The 15,399-nt window shown below is 49.8% G+C and overlaps 1 protein-coding gene across 1 annotated transcript in view; it reads right to left on the bottom strand.

The window, feature by feature from the left end:
- Nucleotides 1-6,457, bottom strand: part of KIAA1210 (KIAA1210 ortholog) — a 44,036-nt gene extending 37,579 nt beyond the window's left edge. Inside the window, exons 1-2 of the mRNA XM_088028533.1 lie at nucleotides 6,397-6,457; nucleotides 376-544 (exon numbers count right to left, since the gene is read on the bottom strand). Coding sequence (XP_087884659.1) covers nucleotides 376-544; nucleotides 6,397-6,457 — 230 coding nt within the window. The remainder of the gene's footprint in view (nucleotides 1-375; nucleotides 545-6,396) is intronic.
- Nucleotides 6,458-15,399: the final 8,942 nt, after the last annotated feature.

The following is a 15,399-nucleotide window of genomic DNA, read 5'->3' as shown; positions in this document are numbered from 1 at the left end:
CGCCTTGGCCTCCACCCAGCTCGACCTGGCTTCAGCATCTGAGATATTAATCACACATTAAGAGATGGAGCCTCCCCCACGAGGTAAGCACAGGTCTATTAGTCTGACGGCCAGGCAGGCTAACCAGGCCCGGCTGCCCGCATGAGGCAGGCTGTCTTTACGTTACGGAACAGAGGCCTCCAGCGCCTCACTAGGGGTGGGTCGCATGGGTCACACAGCTGTGACAGGGGAGGGCCGCCCTGGTCTGTCTGTACCCAGCGCTCTCGGGGTCAGGGATGTGCAGCGGCCAACCTACTGAGCTCCGCACCCCAACAATAAGCATCGCTGTGAGCACGGAGAAGGGCCCCCAGGCCACGGCCGCCCACTGGACCTTACCTGGCCTCAGTGCGCTGACCTTCCCGAACCGGCTTCAGAGAAGAGATGTTAATACTGCCGCTGGACAAGCTTGGCTTTAGCCTCCTCCCTCCCGGGGCATCTTCCAGCTCTTTTTTCTTCCTCTTGCCAAAAAGGTTCTTGAAAGCTTTGAATTTGGATTTCTTCTTTCCTGGAAGTTAAGGAAGGAGAGTGAGGCAGAGTGTGACAGTGGAAGGGGAGGAAATGGGGCCTTTGTGACAGGAACAAGGACTGTGATCCCAGGTGCCCTGCAGACTTGGCCCTCGCCACCCTTCCCCACCCCGGGGCCCACGACACCACAACACCATGCACGTGGCCTGCTCCCTTCTTCCTAACTCCGTAGAACAAAGTGTCTGAGTTCTGGGGAGAGCAGAAGCTCGGGCCCCAGCTTGTGGTCTTTGAGCAGGCCTCTCTTCAGGCCCAACTCACCAGGCATCCACTTGCCTGGCCACCGCAACCATGAACACACACCTCGTTCCTGACCCAAGAAGCTCATTCCTCTGCAGCAATTACTGAGCCCACACAAGCACGGGGTGCCCCCCCGACTTCACACTGGCGTCTGGAGTCACCGCCACCCAGCTGGGGAAGCAAGCTTCCACATGTGAGAAAGCCCCTCAGGACCCCTGGAGTTGCAGGTGGGAGCTGGGACTGGCCAGCTTGTGTGCTGAAAGGATGCAGATCCACGGGGCGAGTGCAATCGGGGCAGTGCAGTCAGGGAAGCTGTCCTGGAGGAGGGAATTTAGGAGCGAGGGAGAGGGCTTGGAATTGGGAAGAAAGGGCCACTGGGCAAAGAAGCTGCCTGTGCAAAAGGCATGACAGAATCAGATACCAAAGGGTTTTGCAGGGAGTGTGTGTATGCATGTGTGTGTGCGTGCATGTGTGTGAGCATGTGAGTGCGTGTGTGAGTGCATGCATGTGTGCGTGCTTGAGTGCGTGCGTACGTGTGTCTGCGTGCGTGAGTGCACTATGTGCACTGTGTGTGTTCTTCCATTTTTGCCGGTTGGTTTGGATTATCTAGGGGGCTACTGCCCTCTGCACCTGCAAATAATTGCAAGTTTGCGCTATCTACATTAACCACCAGGGCAGAGGCAAAGCATTGGAGCTTTAAATGCTCCTAAGGCTTTGTTAGGGCTTTTTTTAGTTTCCTAACAAGCCCATGTATCTTTACTGGGGCTCAGCAGAAGAAGGATGAGGAGAGGGGAGTGCGTGCTGCATTCTCCAGAGGGAAAGAATCAGCTCTTACCGCTTTCACACGCCATAATTTACCAGCATAGGTGTCTCATCCCAATTCCCAACAGTCTGGTCTCTGGAAGGCCTCTTGCCAGCCCAGCAATGTTGCCCTGGCAGGGGAGGGCCCAAGCAAGGGAGTTGCCAATGGGGCTGCCATTAGAAAGGCTTAGTGGTGTAACGGAGAGTGCCACCCAAGAGTCAGAACAGCCTGGAATCCTCGACTTGGCTCTGCTATCAATTAGCTCTGTGACTTTGGGTAAGTCACTCAACCTCTCTGGAACTCAGCAGGAAAATGAAGGGATCACACCAGTCAGCATCTCCCAAAGTGCGTTTAGAGGGCTATCATTGGTCTATTGCATGAGAAAGGGATCTGCGGGCCAGTCATTCTGAGAAACGCTGGATTCGGCGAAGTTTAAGGCTCTGCTTTCCAACAAGACTTTTCTGGAACTTCAACATGCCTATGTGAACAGAGAAGCTTTAAGATACTGGGCAGCAATGTTGTCTCCCAAATGCATGTAAGCAGAATGTCTGGCAAAACACACTATGGGAAATGCTGAACTAAGATTCCTTCTAGCTCTGGAATCCTATGGCCTATGAGAAGGGTTTCTAAACTTCAAGAATTGAAGGGACACTGGCATTCAGTTCAGTGTCCCACCAGTCACAACAATCAACCCTTCTCTCTGTATGCCTAAAACTTGACTGTTGGCCTTCCAAGTTTTACACCTGAATGCCCTCTAGTCTGCCTATCCATCCATGCATCCATCCATCCATCCATCCATCCACCCATCCACCCATCCAACAAATATTTAAGACCAAGCACTTACTATGTTTTGGGTATCAATGAGAAAGGAATAAGATACAGTTCTGTGTCTTAGCTACTGTTCCCCACATCAAGGCTGTAGGCAGGCCCTCTTTTGCATCCCCTTCAGCAACCAGCACTGTGAAAGGCATGCAGTAGCTCCCAAGGGACAACTGAGTCCATTGAGGGATGCAGAATACCAACACAGCTGTCACTTTCCTTAAATTAAGGTCGCCAAGCAGAATCATCCTTAAGCATCCTATAATTTAAACACTGGCCCTTGTCAGGGTTGATATAAGTTGTAAAAAGTGGAGGTAAAGAGCTTAGCATAGGGTCTGGTATGGTGCAAGTGCTAATAACTGTGAGCTAGTACTAGGGAATCAATAATTACTTGTTTCCTTTAAAAAAAAATTTTTTTTTTACATAAACTCTACACCCAACGTGAGGCTTGAACTCACGACCCTGAGATCAATGAGTTGCAGGCTCTACCCACAGAGTCAACCAGGTGCCCCGATAATTACTTGTTTATTAAGACCAGATTCAATTCTATCTGTAGAATTGGTCTATCAGTTCTATTTATCTATAGATAAGATGAAGCAGCCCCATATCTATCAATCAATAGTGATCTGTACAGTATAATGATTAGAAGCAGAAGCCAGCGTGGGGTGGGGCAATGCAAGAAGACAGAGGACTATATGCTTGATAATCCCTATTTAAGTAACTCCTGTTTGGAATGGCTTGGGCCATTTCTCATCTACTAGGATGTACCTAAATAGGGTCATGATGGGGACCAACTTGGCGATTCTACCTATGGATAGAAAGAATAAAACACGAAGATACAGCAGGAAACATATTTTTTTCAAGTTTCCTTCTATAATTTTTTTTTCAGGAAGAGTTCAACTAATTTCTATAATGATAAATTATTTATTTATTTATTCATTTTTTTAAAGATTTTATTTATTTATTTGAGAGAGAATGAGAGATAGAGAGCACGAGAGGGAAGAGGGTCAGAGGGAGAAGCAGACTCCCTGCTGAGCAGGGAGCCCGATGTGGGACTCGATCCCGGGACTCCAGGATCATGACCTGAGCTGAAGGCAGTCGCTTAACCAACTGAGCCACCCAGGCGCCCTAATGATACATTATTTAGTACGATGCTTGGGGGTGGCTTGAAAATGGTCGAGGATTACTATACTATACTAATTGCTATGATCAGTTCTTTGCTGGAAAAGATTTATCAACTGGATCTCTTGGGGGAAATGCCCTTATTTGTAGTATTTGCCTATTTCTCCGGTGTAAAAGTCCCTGCCAGTTTTCACCCAGAACAAATAAGATTTATTGATTCTTGGTGGGTGGTCTCCTTCCGGTCTTCTAAAAGAGGAACAACTTTATGCTCAGAGTGTTTAGAAACATAGTGATCATTGCCCCTCTTGCTTCAAAATCCCCGACTAGAAGGGGGGAGGGCAAACCTGCTCCTCACAAACCAGCAAAAAGGCAGAGATGAGAGAATCAGTGGCTAGTAGCTGCACTTGTAACGCAATCTATAAACATTTAATAATTGAATAAAAACACTTCCAATAAACATTCGGGCTCCAAAGCTGAACGTACCAAGCATAATCATCGTATGGGCAGACAAAATTAGGCACTAACACTTTTTTATGTCCCTAAATCAGCAAAATGACTGGTGACTTTAGAACCATAACAGGGGCTAACATTTAATGATGCATGTATTTCAATTTCCGTGCCCCCCCCCCCCCAGTTTTCCATTTTTGCTGGCCAAAAACAACAACCTATTTTCCCATGAGGATCCAAAATACCTTAAGTAACATGTGTCTCTTTCAACTACGGGCACTAGAAGGAAAATAATGTTTCCATTCGTCCCTGTGGGCTAGCTCTGAGTATGTGGGCATGGGGGGATAGAGCTCTGTTGGTAGAGCTGGGGGTGCACCAGGAGATGGTAACTACCATGGTGGGTTGGTGGCTCACTGACCTCAGGCAGTGACTAGGAAGCTAGACACAGCCTTACCGAGCAACCCATTGCCACACATCCAATATCAACTGCAAGAGTCCAAGTCTTTGGCCTGTTTTGGCTTAGGAGACCTCCCGAGCCCCATCCACATCAGACCCCATATGTGGAGATTGGCCCTGAAAAATAGATACAAGTCTGGGAACAGTCCACAAGCTACGTATTCTGAAACCCCACTGAAATCCGAGAGAGTTGCCCTATATTCAAGTGTATGAAATGGCCTTTCAAGCTCTCTTTTGTAAAGGGGTGCCTTCAAATTACCAGCAGCTGAGCCCTGCCCAGGCTGGTTTTCAAAAGAAGCTGAAGTGCCAAAGGCTAGATAGACCTAGGCAGCGGGTCGTGGTCGCAACCCACGTTTGTATCCAGCAATGTTTATGTAGGCCACCTCCACACTGGGTAACAAGTGCCCCTGCCAGGTACCACAGTGGTGGGCAGTGAGCTGCCGGCCGCCAGCTTCTGGACTTCTCCTATAACAAAGCCACTGATTTCCCTGTCCGAGCCCAAGGACTACGTATTCCCAGACAGGAGCTCTCAACAACCTCATCCAATGAAGGTCATGTGTCACATGCCAGAAAACAGCCCACTAAAAGCAGTTTTCCCCCCAGAGAGGAAAACACCGTTAACTCCAATGAAGAAATCATTGCTTCTGGGTTGTATATTTGCTTATCTGCCGTGCACACAGGCAGCCCGCCTGGGTTGAACTTAATGGGGCTTTAAAAATGCATCGCATGACATTGACCTTTTTCTCTTGCATCGCTGCTTAGAAAGAAAACATTTCTATCTAGCCTTTCTCTCCATCAACCTCCAAACAGCCACGCTATTCTCTCGCTAGCAACGACTAGCTCTAAAAACGTACCCAACCGTCTGATCTTTTAAAACAACGAAATCTTGTGAACAGAGAAAAGGCATTTCCTTACCTTCACTCTTCATCAAGATGCACCGCATTGCCACCTTCTTTTGGAGGCATCTGTCTAGCTCATATCCAAAAAGATAGGTCAGTTGGTTTTGTAGGGGGCTGCCTTGGTGAAGAGGCCTATCATTCATTTTTTTATCCATTCATTGATTGAATATTTGCGGGATCTAAGGACTCTCTCTCTGAGACCCAATACAAAACAATGGTGACACCAAAACGAAGCCCCAAGCCCTGCCCTCAAGGATCCGTGCACCAGGTTCAGCATTCCCTGCCCCACATCAGCCCCATATCAGCAGTAAAAACAGGCCTCTAGGAAGCCACAAGAAGGTTCCATTCTGTTCTTCCGGATCAAGTCTTCCACATCATATGCCACTTCAACAAAAATTGGAGAACAACCCAGTGAACTGTTGCATTTAGTCCTATCTTTAAATTCAACGTCTTATTTTATGTCTGATGGGTCCTTTGCAGTGGAGGGATGTCGATGAGGCTTATCACTATCTAGTGACTTTTGCCTCCCTGAACTGATACTCACTCGCGGTTACATATCGCTCCTAGGTGGCCCCACAATTTAGGGAATGGACACACATCTGAGTAAGTTCTGCAAAAAGAACTTTTGTAAATTGAGTCCCACTTACAGAAGGCTGTGGTGGCATCTTTGGTTTGTATTCCCCCTTTATTCCTCAAATTACAAAAAAATCTGAATTACTCTCTACAGTAAAACCTCAGTTGAATCTCTCAGGTCATGGTCTGCTACAAATTTTTTTTTCTAATTAAGCAGAAACATCTCTCCTGCCTTAGTAAGTAGAAACCAGTAACCATCCCCAAAGAAGACTGCAGGGCCTCAGACAAACCTTGTGATATCAGAGTTGGACCCCGCAAAAAAGAGGCAAAAAAAACCCTGCAAAGTAAATGCAGACTGAGTCTAATGTTATTAGAAATTTGATATGAACTCGTTTGCTTGTGGCTTCATTTTTTCCTAGGGTTAAAAACAGTAAACGAATCTAGTTCTAGTTGGCAAGATTCCACTGGGCTACTTACCCTCATCACCGGCCTCCAGAACTTCCAGACTTCCAGAACCTTCACTTAGCGATTCAGCCATAGTAGGATCACTAAAGTAAAATATTGAGTGAAAAAGCAAAAGATCATCATTTGATATCCAGGGCCTAACACACTCATTTTACCTTACCCTTTATCCTTCCATTAGATTCTTAAACCATTCAAGGAAAACCAAAGAATTGCCATGAGAGCGAATTACCCTTCCTTTAAAAAAAGCTCATGAGGGGCGCCCGGGTGGCTCAGTCGTTAAGCGTCTGCCTTCGGCTCAGGTCTCGATCCCAGGATCCTGGGATCGAGCCCCGCATCGGGCTCCCTGCTCGGCGGGAAGCCTGCTTCTCCCTCTCTCGCTCCCCCTGCTCGTGTTCCCTCTCCCGCTGTGTCTCTCTCTGTCAGATAAATAAATAAAATCTTTAAAAAAAAAAAAAAAAAGCTCATGACTTCATTTATATGAAATGCCTAGAACAGGAAAATACACAGAAATATACATGCAAAAATGTTTATCATTGCATTGTTTTAAATAGCCAAAAATGGGAAGCAATCCAAGCGACCATTAAAAGGCTAATTCTCCCATGACTCTGATTCTATGTCATGGGAGAATCATCTGTCCTTACGCTTTTCTCCATCAGTACAGATAATCAATTGAGCATCAACTGTAAATTTCCCATTCAATATAGCCTTCTAGCAAAAGCTAGGGCTGACAGGTCTAGGGAAACATGTCTGTGGATAACCAGATCTTTAAAAATCAATGCTGACATTTTTGATGGGAGTTTGTGTGGGTTGGGAAGGGGCCTCTGACCAGCAAGCACCCTAACCCAGAGAAAGGATGCTATATTCATACACAGCTGGGAAGCTGTAGAGAGGCCGGCAGAGCTGGGCCTCATAAGAGCTCCCCCTAGGGTCTTGATCCGACCAGTTGAAGGACAATCAAGTGGGGGTTAAGTAGGTTCTGGAGCCCCCTTTCCCACCTTAGATCTGCTCAGCTCCCAGACATAGTCAAACTGCCACTGCTGTTTCGTGGACGGATTCCAGGCCAGTCCTGTCTTGCCCTCCAGCCATACGCCCCGATACATCTCCGGAAGTAGAGAGGGACGCCCATAGGCTCTGAGGTTAAGGCGGACTTGAGAGGTCACCAGCAAGAGTGACTGAGGCCTTGGAAAGTGAACGCTTCCAAACCACAGTGAGGGCTGACAGGGCCCTGGTGTCGAGGTGGCTTCAGACCCTCTCACTTTGAAGTCCTATGATTTCCCATGGTGTGAGTTCTTTCTTACTGTGATGAGTGATAAACCCAACTCGCTCGATGACAGGTGTGCCCTGGCTGGCCTTGGCTGAAAAGTACTGACACTATGTTCAAGTCACTCAAACTCTATTAGCCAATATCACAATTCCGCCTGAAGATGACTTAATCCCAAGCCCATACAATGCTCCCTAATTCTCACACACAACGCGTTCCACCTGGAGATTTGGGAGGAGCAAAGGGATGGAGAAGGTCAGAAGTCCCTCAGAAATCCCAAGGGAGGACAGCAGCACCCCTGCCCCGACACTAAGGAAGGCTTTTTACACGCTGGGGAAAAAAAACTCTCTCTGAGCTTTGGAGAAGTCCATAGAAAAGGAGCCTGTTGTCCAAAATAGCAGGCCGCAGTAGGCTAATATTGTCCTTAACCCACCACTGGCAGGGGTAGAAGACAGCAAAGCAATAACCAAAGAGGAAAATAGGGAGGCCAAGAGGGAGAACAATGAAAGAGGACACCTTGGTGGCATCTGAATCCCTTAGAGCCGTGAATAGAATCACTCGATTTGACTAACTCTCGAGTGCAGACTGTCTCCGATCCTTCCTCGCACACTTGCCGCATCCTCTTAAGCGAATCCCAAGGACCCTGAAGACAGCACCACCATCAGCTGAGCTGTCTCCCTGTCTCAACCAACCACCCACCCACCCAACACAGCGAAACACACACGGCTCCCCTTGATTTGAAATTCTCTTCCCGTTACCACCCCCTTTCTTACCACCCCAAAACTTTAAAGGGTTATGTCATCTATACTTACTAGCCTTATGTCTTCACTTCTCAGTCTCCCGGGCTCTCTCTCTGAATTGAGGCTTCCGACCCGAACTCCTTCCAAAGCACTCCACCAAAATGGCTCTTAGAAATGCCACTGCAAGTCCCCTGACTTCCCAGCAACATCTGACACGCCCTCCTTTTTGCATAATTTTATCACTTCGCCTCACTGACCATCACACTCCCTTAATTTTCCTCCAACCTCATTGGCTGATTCTTCCTCAAGCTCCTTTGCTTGATCTTCCTCCTCTCCCTAGATCTAAAATGTTGTAGCCCCTAAAGCCTCTGTCCTTGGCCCTCTTTATCTATGACTGTTTCCTAAATCAGTGCCATTCAGTAGGAACATGAACGTGAGCCACCACTGCAAGCCACAAGTGTTGTTGCAAAATTCCTAGTAGACGTATTTAAAAAAGCCAAAAGAAAACAGGTGGGGTTATTTTGACCTCAGTAGAGCCCAAACATTACCATATTTTATTTAACTCAACAGAACCAAAACATTTTACGTTCTTTTTTTTTTTTTTTCCCCCGTGCTAGGTCTTTGAAATTCGGTTCGCATTTCACTCAGGCGGCACATCTCAATCGGAGCTGGCCAATTTCGAGTGCTCGAAGGGCACACGTGGCTAGGGGCTACCACATCCTAAATGATCTCGTTCAGACTTGAAGTACCATCTCTACACTGGACTCCAAAGTGTCTCTCTCTAGACTGGATGTCTCCTCTGTACCCCATGGCCCTATAACCAACTGCCTAGCCAACAGCTCCAACTAAGAGTGTGTGGAACTCTTGCTTCCCCTCATACCCACTCCTTCCCCCACCCCAGTTCCCCCCCACCCCGCTCCAAAAAATGCCACTAACCAAATGCTCAGACTGAAATTTAGGAGCTCTTGATTCCTCTCTTTCCATCGTATGCCACATCGAATCCGACAGTAAATCCTGCGAGTCCTCCTTGCGTGTGTTTCTGGAATCTGACCCTCTCTGGCCCCGTCTAAGACACCATTATCTTGTTGCTGCATCACTACAATGACCTAACCAGTCCCCCTGCTTCCTCGTTTGCCTCCTTATTCTCCACACAGTGGCCACATCAGTCCCACCAGCCCCCTGCTCGAAACCCCCCAGTGACTTGCCATCACGCTCAAAGTCCCAGCTCCTTACTCCCCCACCCAGGCCTTATGTGATCTGGCCCCACACTCGTGCCCCCCTGACCGCCGATCCTGTTACCCTCCTCCTTCCTCTCTCTGCTGCAGCCTCACTGGCCTTCTCACCACCACCCAACACACCCAGCCCCTTTTGATCTCAGGACCGTGGCACTTGCGGTTCCCTTTGCCCGGAGGGCTCTTTCCCCGGCTAGTTGCACAACTGACTCCTTTGTAGCTTTCAAGTCAGCTCAGATATTCCCTCCCAGAGAAGACCTCCATGACCATCCTGGTTAGAGCCTCCAGTCTCTCTCCATCACATGACCCTTTATGAACATCCTTATAGCACTCAGTACTACCTAAAACCATATTCTGTAGTAATTTACTTGTCTCTTGTCTGTCTTCTCTCCCGGAATGTAAATTCCATAAGGTCAGGGGCTTTGCGTATTCTGTCCATCACTGGATCTCCTAGCCCCTAGAATGGTACCTAGCACACAGCAGGCCCTCAATAAATGTTTGGTGCACGAATGCCTAAACTCAATAAAAAAAAAAAAGGGGGAAGTAACATAGGAGCCGTCTTCGCGGTCAGAAATTTCCTAGAAGTAGAGGTATGCTGTAGGAGCGCTTGTCCTGGGGGGGACCCCCTTGTTTTCCCAGCTTTGCAGGGCCTTCCTTCCCTCCTAGTGAGGTGGGCCCCACTCCTAGGCTGTTCATCTATGCAGAACCAAGCACGCTCGGGCCCCTCCTGCCCGTGGTGTAGTGAATCTACTCCTACACGTCCCAGGCACGAGAACCCTGGGTGGGGAGCCCCACTCGGCTGGCCTAGGCCCGGAACCTCACAGAGGAAGCTTCAGGAACAGATACCCTGTTACAGCCCTCCACCTCTGGCAAAACTCCTTTCCTGTTGGCCTTGGCTGACCTTAGTAACCAGAGCTTTGTTTCCCAAGTACCTCCTCACAGAGGCATATTGTATTTCTTTCACGTCTCTCATGATGGCTAATCTAAATCTAAAGTGAATTGGTTCCCTCGTTAGACCAGGCCTCTTTAAAAATGGCCTTTGGGCCATGTCCTCTGGTCTATACTTTTGTGTATGAATGATACTTAGCAAAAACTGCTGTCACCTCATTGGTATCTCAAAAAAGTCACAATGTTTGGTCTTGATTGTGAGCCTCCCCAGCTTCAACTAGTTCATCAACTTCCTGCTGCCGGCAGGGTAAGAGCCAAGTCCTTGACTCTCGAGGCCTTCCGCAATCTGGTGTTCCCTGCCCCTCTCCGTTGTACCAGAAGTCCACCCCCCACTCATGCCCTCACGCCCAGAATTCCCCGTCATTCCCCAGACGCACCAGGTGCTCTCACATTCGGTGCTCTGTCCACTTGGCCTAGAACGTCAACTCCCTCATCCCCACATCCTTACAATCTTACCTGTTCCTCTAGACCCAGCTCAAAGGTCACCACCCGCACCCCATGCTCTTGGCCCTTTGCGCATGCTTCCGTCGCGGCTGATATAGCCTTGAAGACAGGGACCGTGTCTTGCCCACCCAGACGTCACCAACACCTAGAACGAGGCCAGGCGCACAGAAGGCGCTCGCTGCGTGTTTTTCCGGATGGACGAACACAGGAGCAGGGAGTAGGGGTGCTGCCGCGACAAACAGGAAATCAGTAGGGAAAGCGGTCCCCTTTTTTAAACACATGGGGACAATATGAGACACACTTTCAGTAAAAATCCCCTATGCACAAAATCCATGAAGAAGTTGGCAAGCCGAGTAGGGAAGGAGGAAAGAATGTATGTTTTTATCCAGTAAATGAGAGGTCTTCAGAACCGCTTCCAAGGAGCATGAACTCATGTCATAACGGGCATCAGGAAACCCCGCCCAGCAGGGATCTAAAGTTTCATTATCGGTCATCGTTTAAATGCTTGCTTGCTCTCGGCCGACCCTAGATGCTTAGGCCTCGCGGCTGCCTTTTGCTTCTCAGCCTGTCTGACTTGAGGGCTGAACACGGGCTCTGTGGGGGGGGGGGGGGGAGAGAAGTAACAAGGGAATAACGCCTGTCTTCCAAGGCTGTTGCAATTTTTTAACCACAGCCTGGTTCAGGTTCAAGAACTCAAGACTCTGCTTGACAGCTTTGCCGGCTTTCCAGAGTGGGGAAGGCTAACAGAAAGCAGCTGGCGTCGTTTTGTAGCAAATAATCTGGCAGGCTGAAATGCTTTTCGTGGAGTCTGTGGTAGTCAGAACTCTAAGCGTGTGTGCCCTGTAAATCCCCTCCCCTGGAGTCTGGGTGGGCCTGACCTAATCAGGCAAGCTCTTTTTAAAAGCGTGTCCAGAGGTCAGAGAAGTCAGAGAGATGTGAAGCCACGGCAGACACTCTCCTGTCGGGCTTGAAGGGCCAAACCGCTATGTCGTGGGGAGTGAGGACCATGTGGCAGGGCCTGGCAGGTGGCCTCCGGCCACTGAGAACAAGCCTTGGCTGACAGCCAGCCAGAAAGTGGGGGACCTCAACCCTACCATCTCAAAAGCCTGAATTCTGCCACCCACCAGCTCGTCTGGAAGAGAAGCTCCGACCTCGGATGGGTCCTCAGCCATGGCTGATCCTCTCAGTGCTGCCTCGCGAGCCCTTGACGTACACAGTGCCGGGGCTCCGGACTCGCGGACACTGCGAGGTGGCACATTTGCGTCATGTGAGACACTTGTTACACAGCAATAGGACACGAATACAAGTCTTACGGGAACCAGCTCTAGCTGAGGAAGAAGGCAGAAGCAGGGTAGGTTTGGAGCCACGGAAGATGAAACACAGAACTCAGTAAGCAGCCCTTGGGATTCTTTGCTCCCTTCCCCCAGCCCAGTTAGCTCTAGAACTTCTGCTTGCATATGCTCCCGGGAGCAGATGTGAGCCCCCTCGCGCTATCCTGGGTCAAGGGAAACAATCCTGCTAGTCATTTAGCCTGGCTCGGAGAGCCCTTGGCAGAAAGTGCTGCATGGCTTTGGGGGCACCTTAGGTGATGTGACATCTTCAATGACTTCCGCAAAGCCCCGCCTCCAAGTGCCCATGGGCGCCAGGAGGAAGACATATGAGGGATAGAGGGTCACTTCTCTACACCCCACACCCTCACCTACGGGTGTCTGACCACCACAACCATCGAGCAGATGGCTAAGCACACTCTAGGGGACTCCTGCCGCAGACACCTGCTCTAGAGAAATTGTCACCCAGGCCTTTCTCCCACTCCAGGAGGCCAGAGAAAAATGCAAGCCTGCCACCCTCCGTGTCCCCACCATAGATAGGGAAGCCCATTTCAGGAAGACCTCTTAGCACCCTGCTTGTGAGCCAGGAAGCGTGGAGACTTGTCCCAGAGACTGGAGGCGGCCTCAAAAGAACATGTGTCTCGGCGGGAAGACCGCTTTAAAATTTCTGTGGAGAGACGTCCCTCTGCCAGAAGAGAGCAAGAGGAAAGATCCCCCCCCCCCTTATCTTAAGGGGGCAGCTGCAAGAGCTGCACTGGATTGCAGCTTCTCCTCCTCCTCCTCCTCCTCTTCTTCTTCTTCCTTCTTCTTCTTCTTTGTGCCTTTTCCTCCCCCTGTGCTTCCATTTCAAAGGTCTTTAGCTTGCCTCCAGGTCTGCCTTTCCTTCCTCCCCATTGCACCTCAACCCCCCAGAGTAAACCAGCAGAAGCTCAGAAAGACCCAACTCAGGCCACCCCTAACACCTTAGATCCTCAAGAGGTCAAAAATGCAAAGAACTTGGCCGAGAAGTTTCTTTCTGCCATCTCTCCAGTGGCCTCAAAGCCTAGCTGATGGGGAGTCTCATTCTGTCTCGTCAGTCCACATATCCTACGATTCAAGGCTCTGTCCTTGCGGTCAGGGACAATTAATATTACACAGTGAACACAATGAACTAAATTGCAGAGCCCTGCTCCGTGCCAGGCAAGCACTGTGAAAGCTGTTTCTTCGTGTGTTCTTTACTGAAGCCTCACAAGAGCCCTATGAGGTGGGCATTGGTGTGTCCATCCCTGTTTCCCAGGTGGGGAAACTGAGTCTCGCTGACATGAGGTCATCTGTGCAGAAGTAATAGAGCTAGGACTCAAATCCAGTTCTGGAGGATTTCGGAGACCGTGGTTCGACCACCACACTCTCCTTCCTCCTAACTCGGCAAAATCTGGTAAGCATTAAATGCCCACCCTCTCCTGCCCCCAAAGAATCTCACATGCTGGTCTATGACAGGACCTGAAAATAGGACAACTAGGAAGGTCACTCGCAGCCCCTAACGTCTTTGCCAAGATTCACTGGCCGGTTTAACAATGAAGAATCCTGCCCCAAATGGCTCACTGGCCACACATATTACAATGAGCCATCACACAGTATTAAAGGGGACACGTCTGTCGCATGGGCCCCTTGGGTGGCCAGGCTGAAGTAGGGTCCCAGCCAGGGGAGCAGGAAGCATGGGGACCCTGGACAACTCAAGGGAGAGCCAGAATTGAGTCAAGGGGCCCTGAGGATGGACTTCACAGCTTTAAGGGTGTGTCAGGTGCCCAGAGCTCTGGACTCAACCTCTCTGCCAGTGCTCAAGACCATCCCAAGCGGAGTGTGCCAGTGGTTTTTTGGTTTATGAGGTATTTGTTGTGGTTGCTGTTATTACAGCTCCTGGCGGTCAATAATCCATCAGTTTTGGGGAGGGGGTGTGAAAAATTTCCAAGGAGGGGGAGAAAGGCAAAAGGAGAAAGGGGGTGGCAGTGCTGGCGTGGGGCGTGAGCTCTTCGTGGCTGGTTGGAGTCTGCGGGCTATGGCCCGGATGCTTCCTGGCCTTTGAATTCCAAAGGCCCCTAGAAGATGAGACACGGGTAGTCATTTTCTGCAGGGGGTGGGGGAGGAGGTAGGGGAGATAAAGGAAGGAGAAAACCCGGCCCCAGGAATGTGCCGCCATGCCAAGCTGCGCTATCTGTACCTTTTATGAAGGCAACTTGTAGCTTTTTGGTTTCATCTTCAGGCCCTTTAAGCCCACGGGGTGGGGGCTGGGGAAGGCAATCTCAGCTTTGCCTCATGGTTATGATAACTAGCTCTTGGCCTCCCAGTTCTGAAGGGCAGGGCACAGAGGTCTCGGAATGCACTGTGCCTTAACGGGGAAGGGGTGGGTATGGGGAAGGGGGAGGCCGCTGTCCACAAAGGGCACGTGCCCCCTGAAATACACACCCAAGAATCTGAGAGCCCTGGCCATTCCCGGTTAAGGTGATATCTGAGAGCCCGAGGCCCCAGATTTCCTTAGCCCTTAACCCCACCCAGAGCCCTGCAGCCAGGCAGAGGCAGCTGCGGATTTGGAGTCGCAGGAAGGGCTACGAAAAGGTTCCCTGATCCCCAAATCTCTCCCTTTCCCCTAGCCATGGCATTGACCTCTCTTTCCACATGGCCTCGGATCCCCACCATTGGAATCACTCCCTCTGAACCAGGCCACAAAGTCAGAACCATCTTTCCCAAGCCCCCTCTCTTTGCTATCCCAAAGTCTTTATGCAGACCTACTATGGGCTCAGAGCTGCAATGACGAAACACAGCAGTTAGCGCTTACTGGATACTTAATAAGGGCACGCGTCATCTCATTCGATCCTCGGAACGATCCCATGAGGCAGTACTATTTATTCTCGATCCTCCCCATTCTGCAAATGAGGGAACCCAAAAGGCTAAGTAACTGCCCAGGGTCACGGGCAAGTCCACGGGCAAGGCGAGGTCATCTGACTCCAGGGCCCATGCGTGCTACATAAAACGACCCACTCTCTGCTGACGAGAAACAAGCACATGTGAAAGATTTGGGAACCGTA

Source organism: Eumetopias jubatus, unplaced genomic scaffold, assembly GCF_037043125.1.
Source record: "Eumetopias jubatus isolate StellerSeaLion01/CBP00866 unplaced genomic scaffold, mEumJub1_p1.0 scaffold_11, whole genome shotgun sequence".
In the NCBI taxonomy this organism is placed as follows: domain Eukaryota; kingdom Metazoa; phylum Chordata; class Mammalia; order Carnivora; family Otariidae; genus Eumetopias; species Eumetopias jubatus.
Note: the sequence above shows the minus strand (reverse complement) of the source record. Positions and strands in the feature narration are given on the sequence as shown.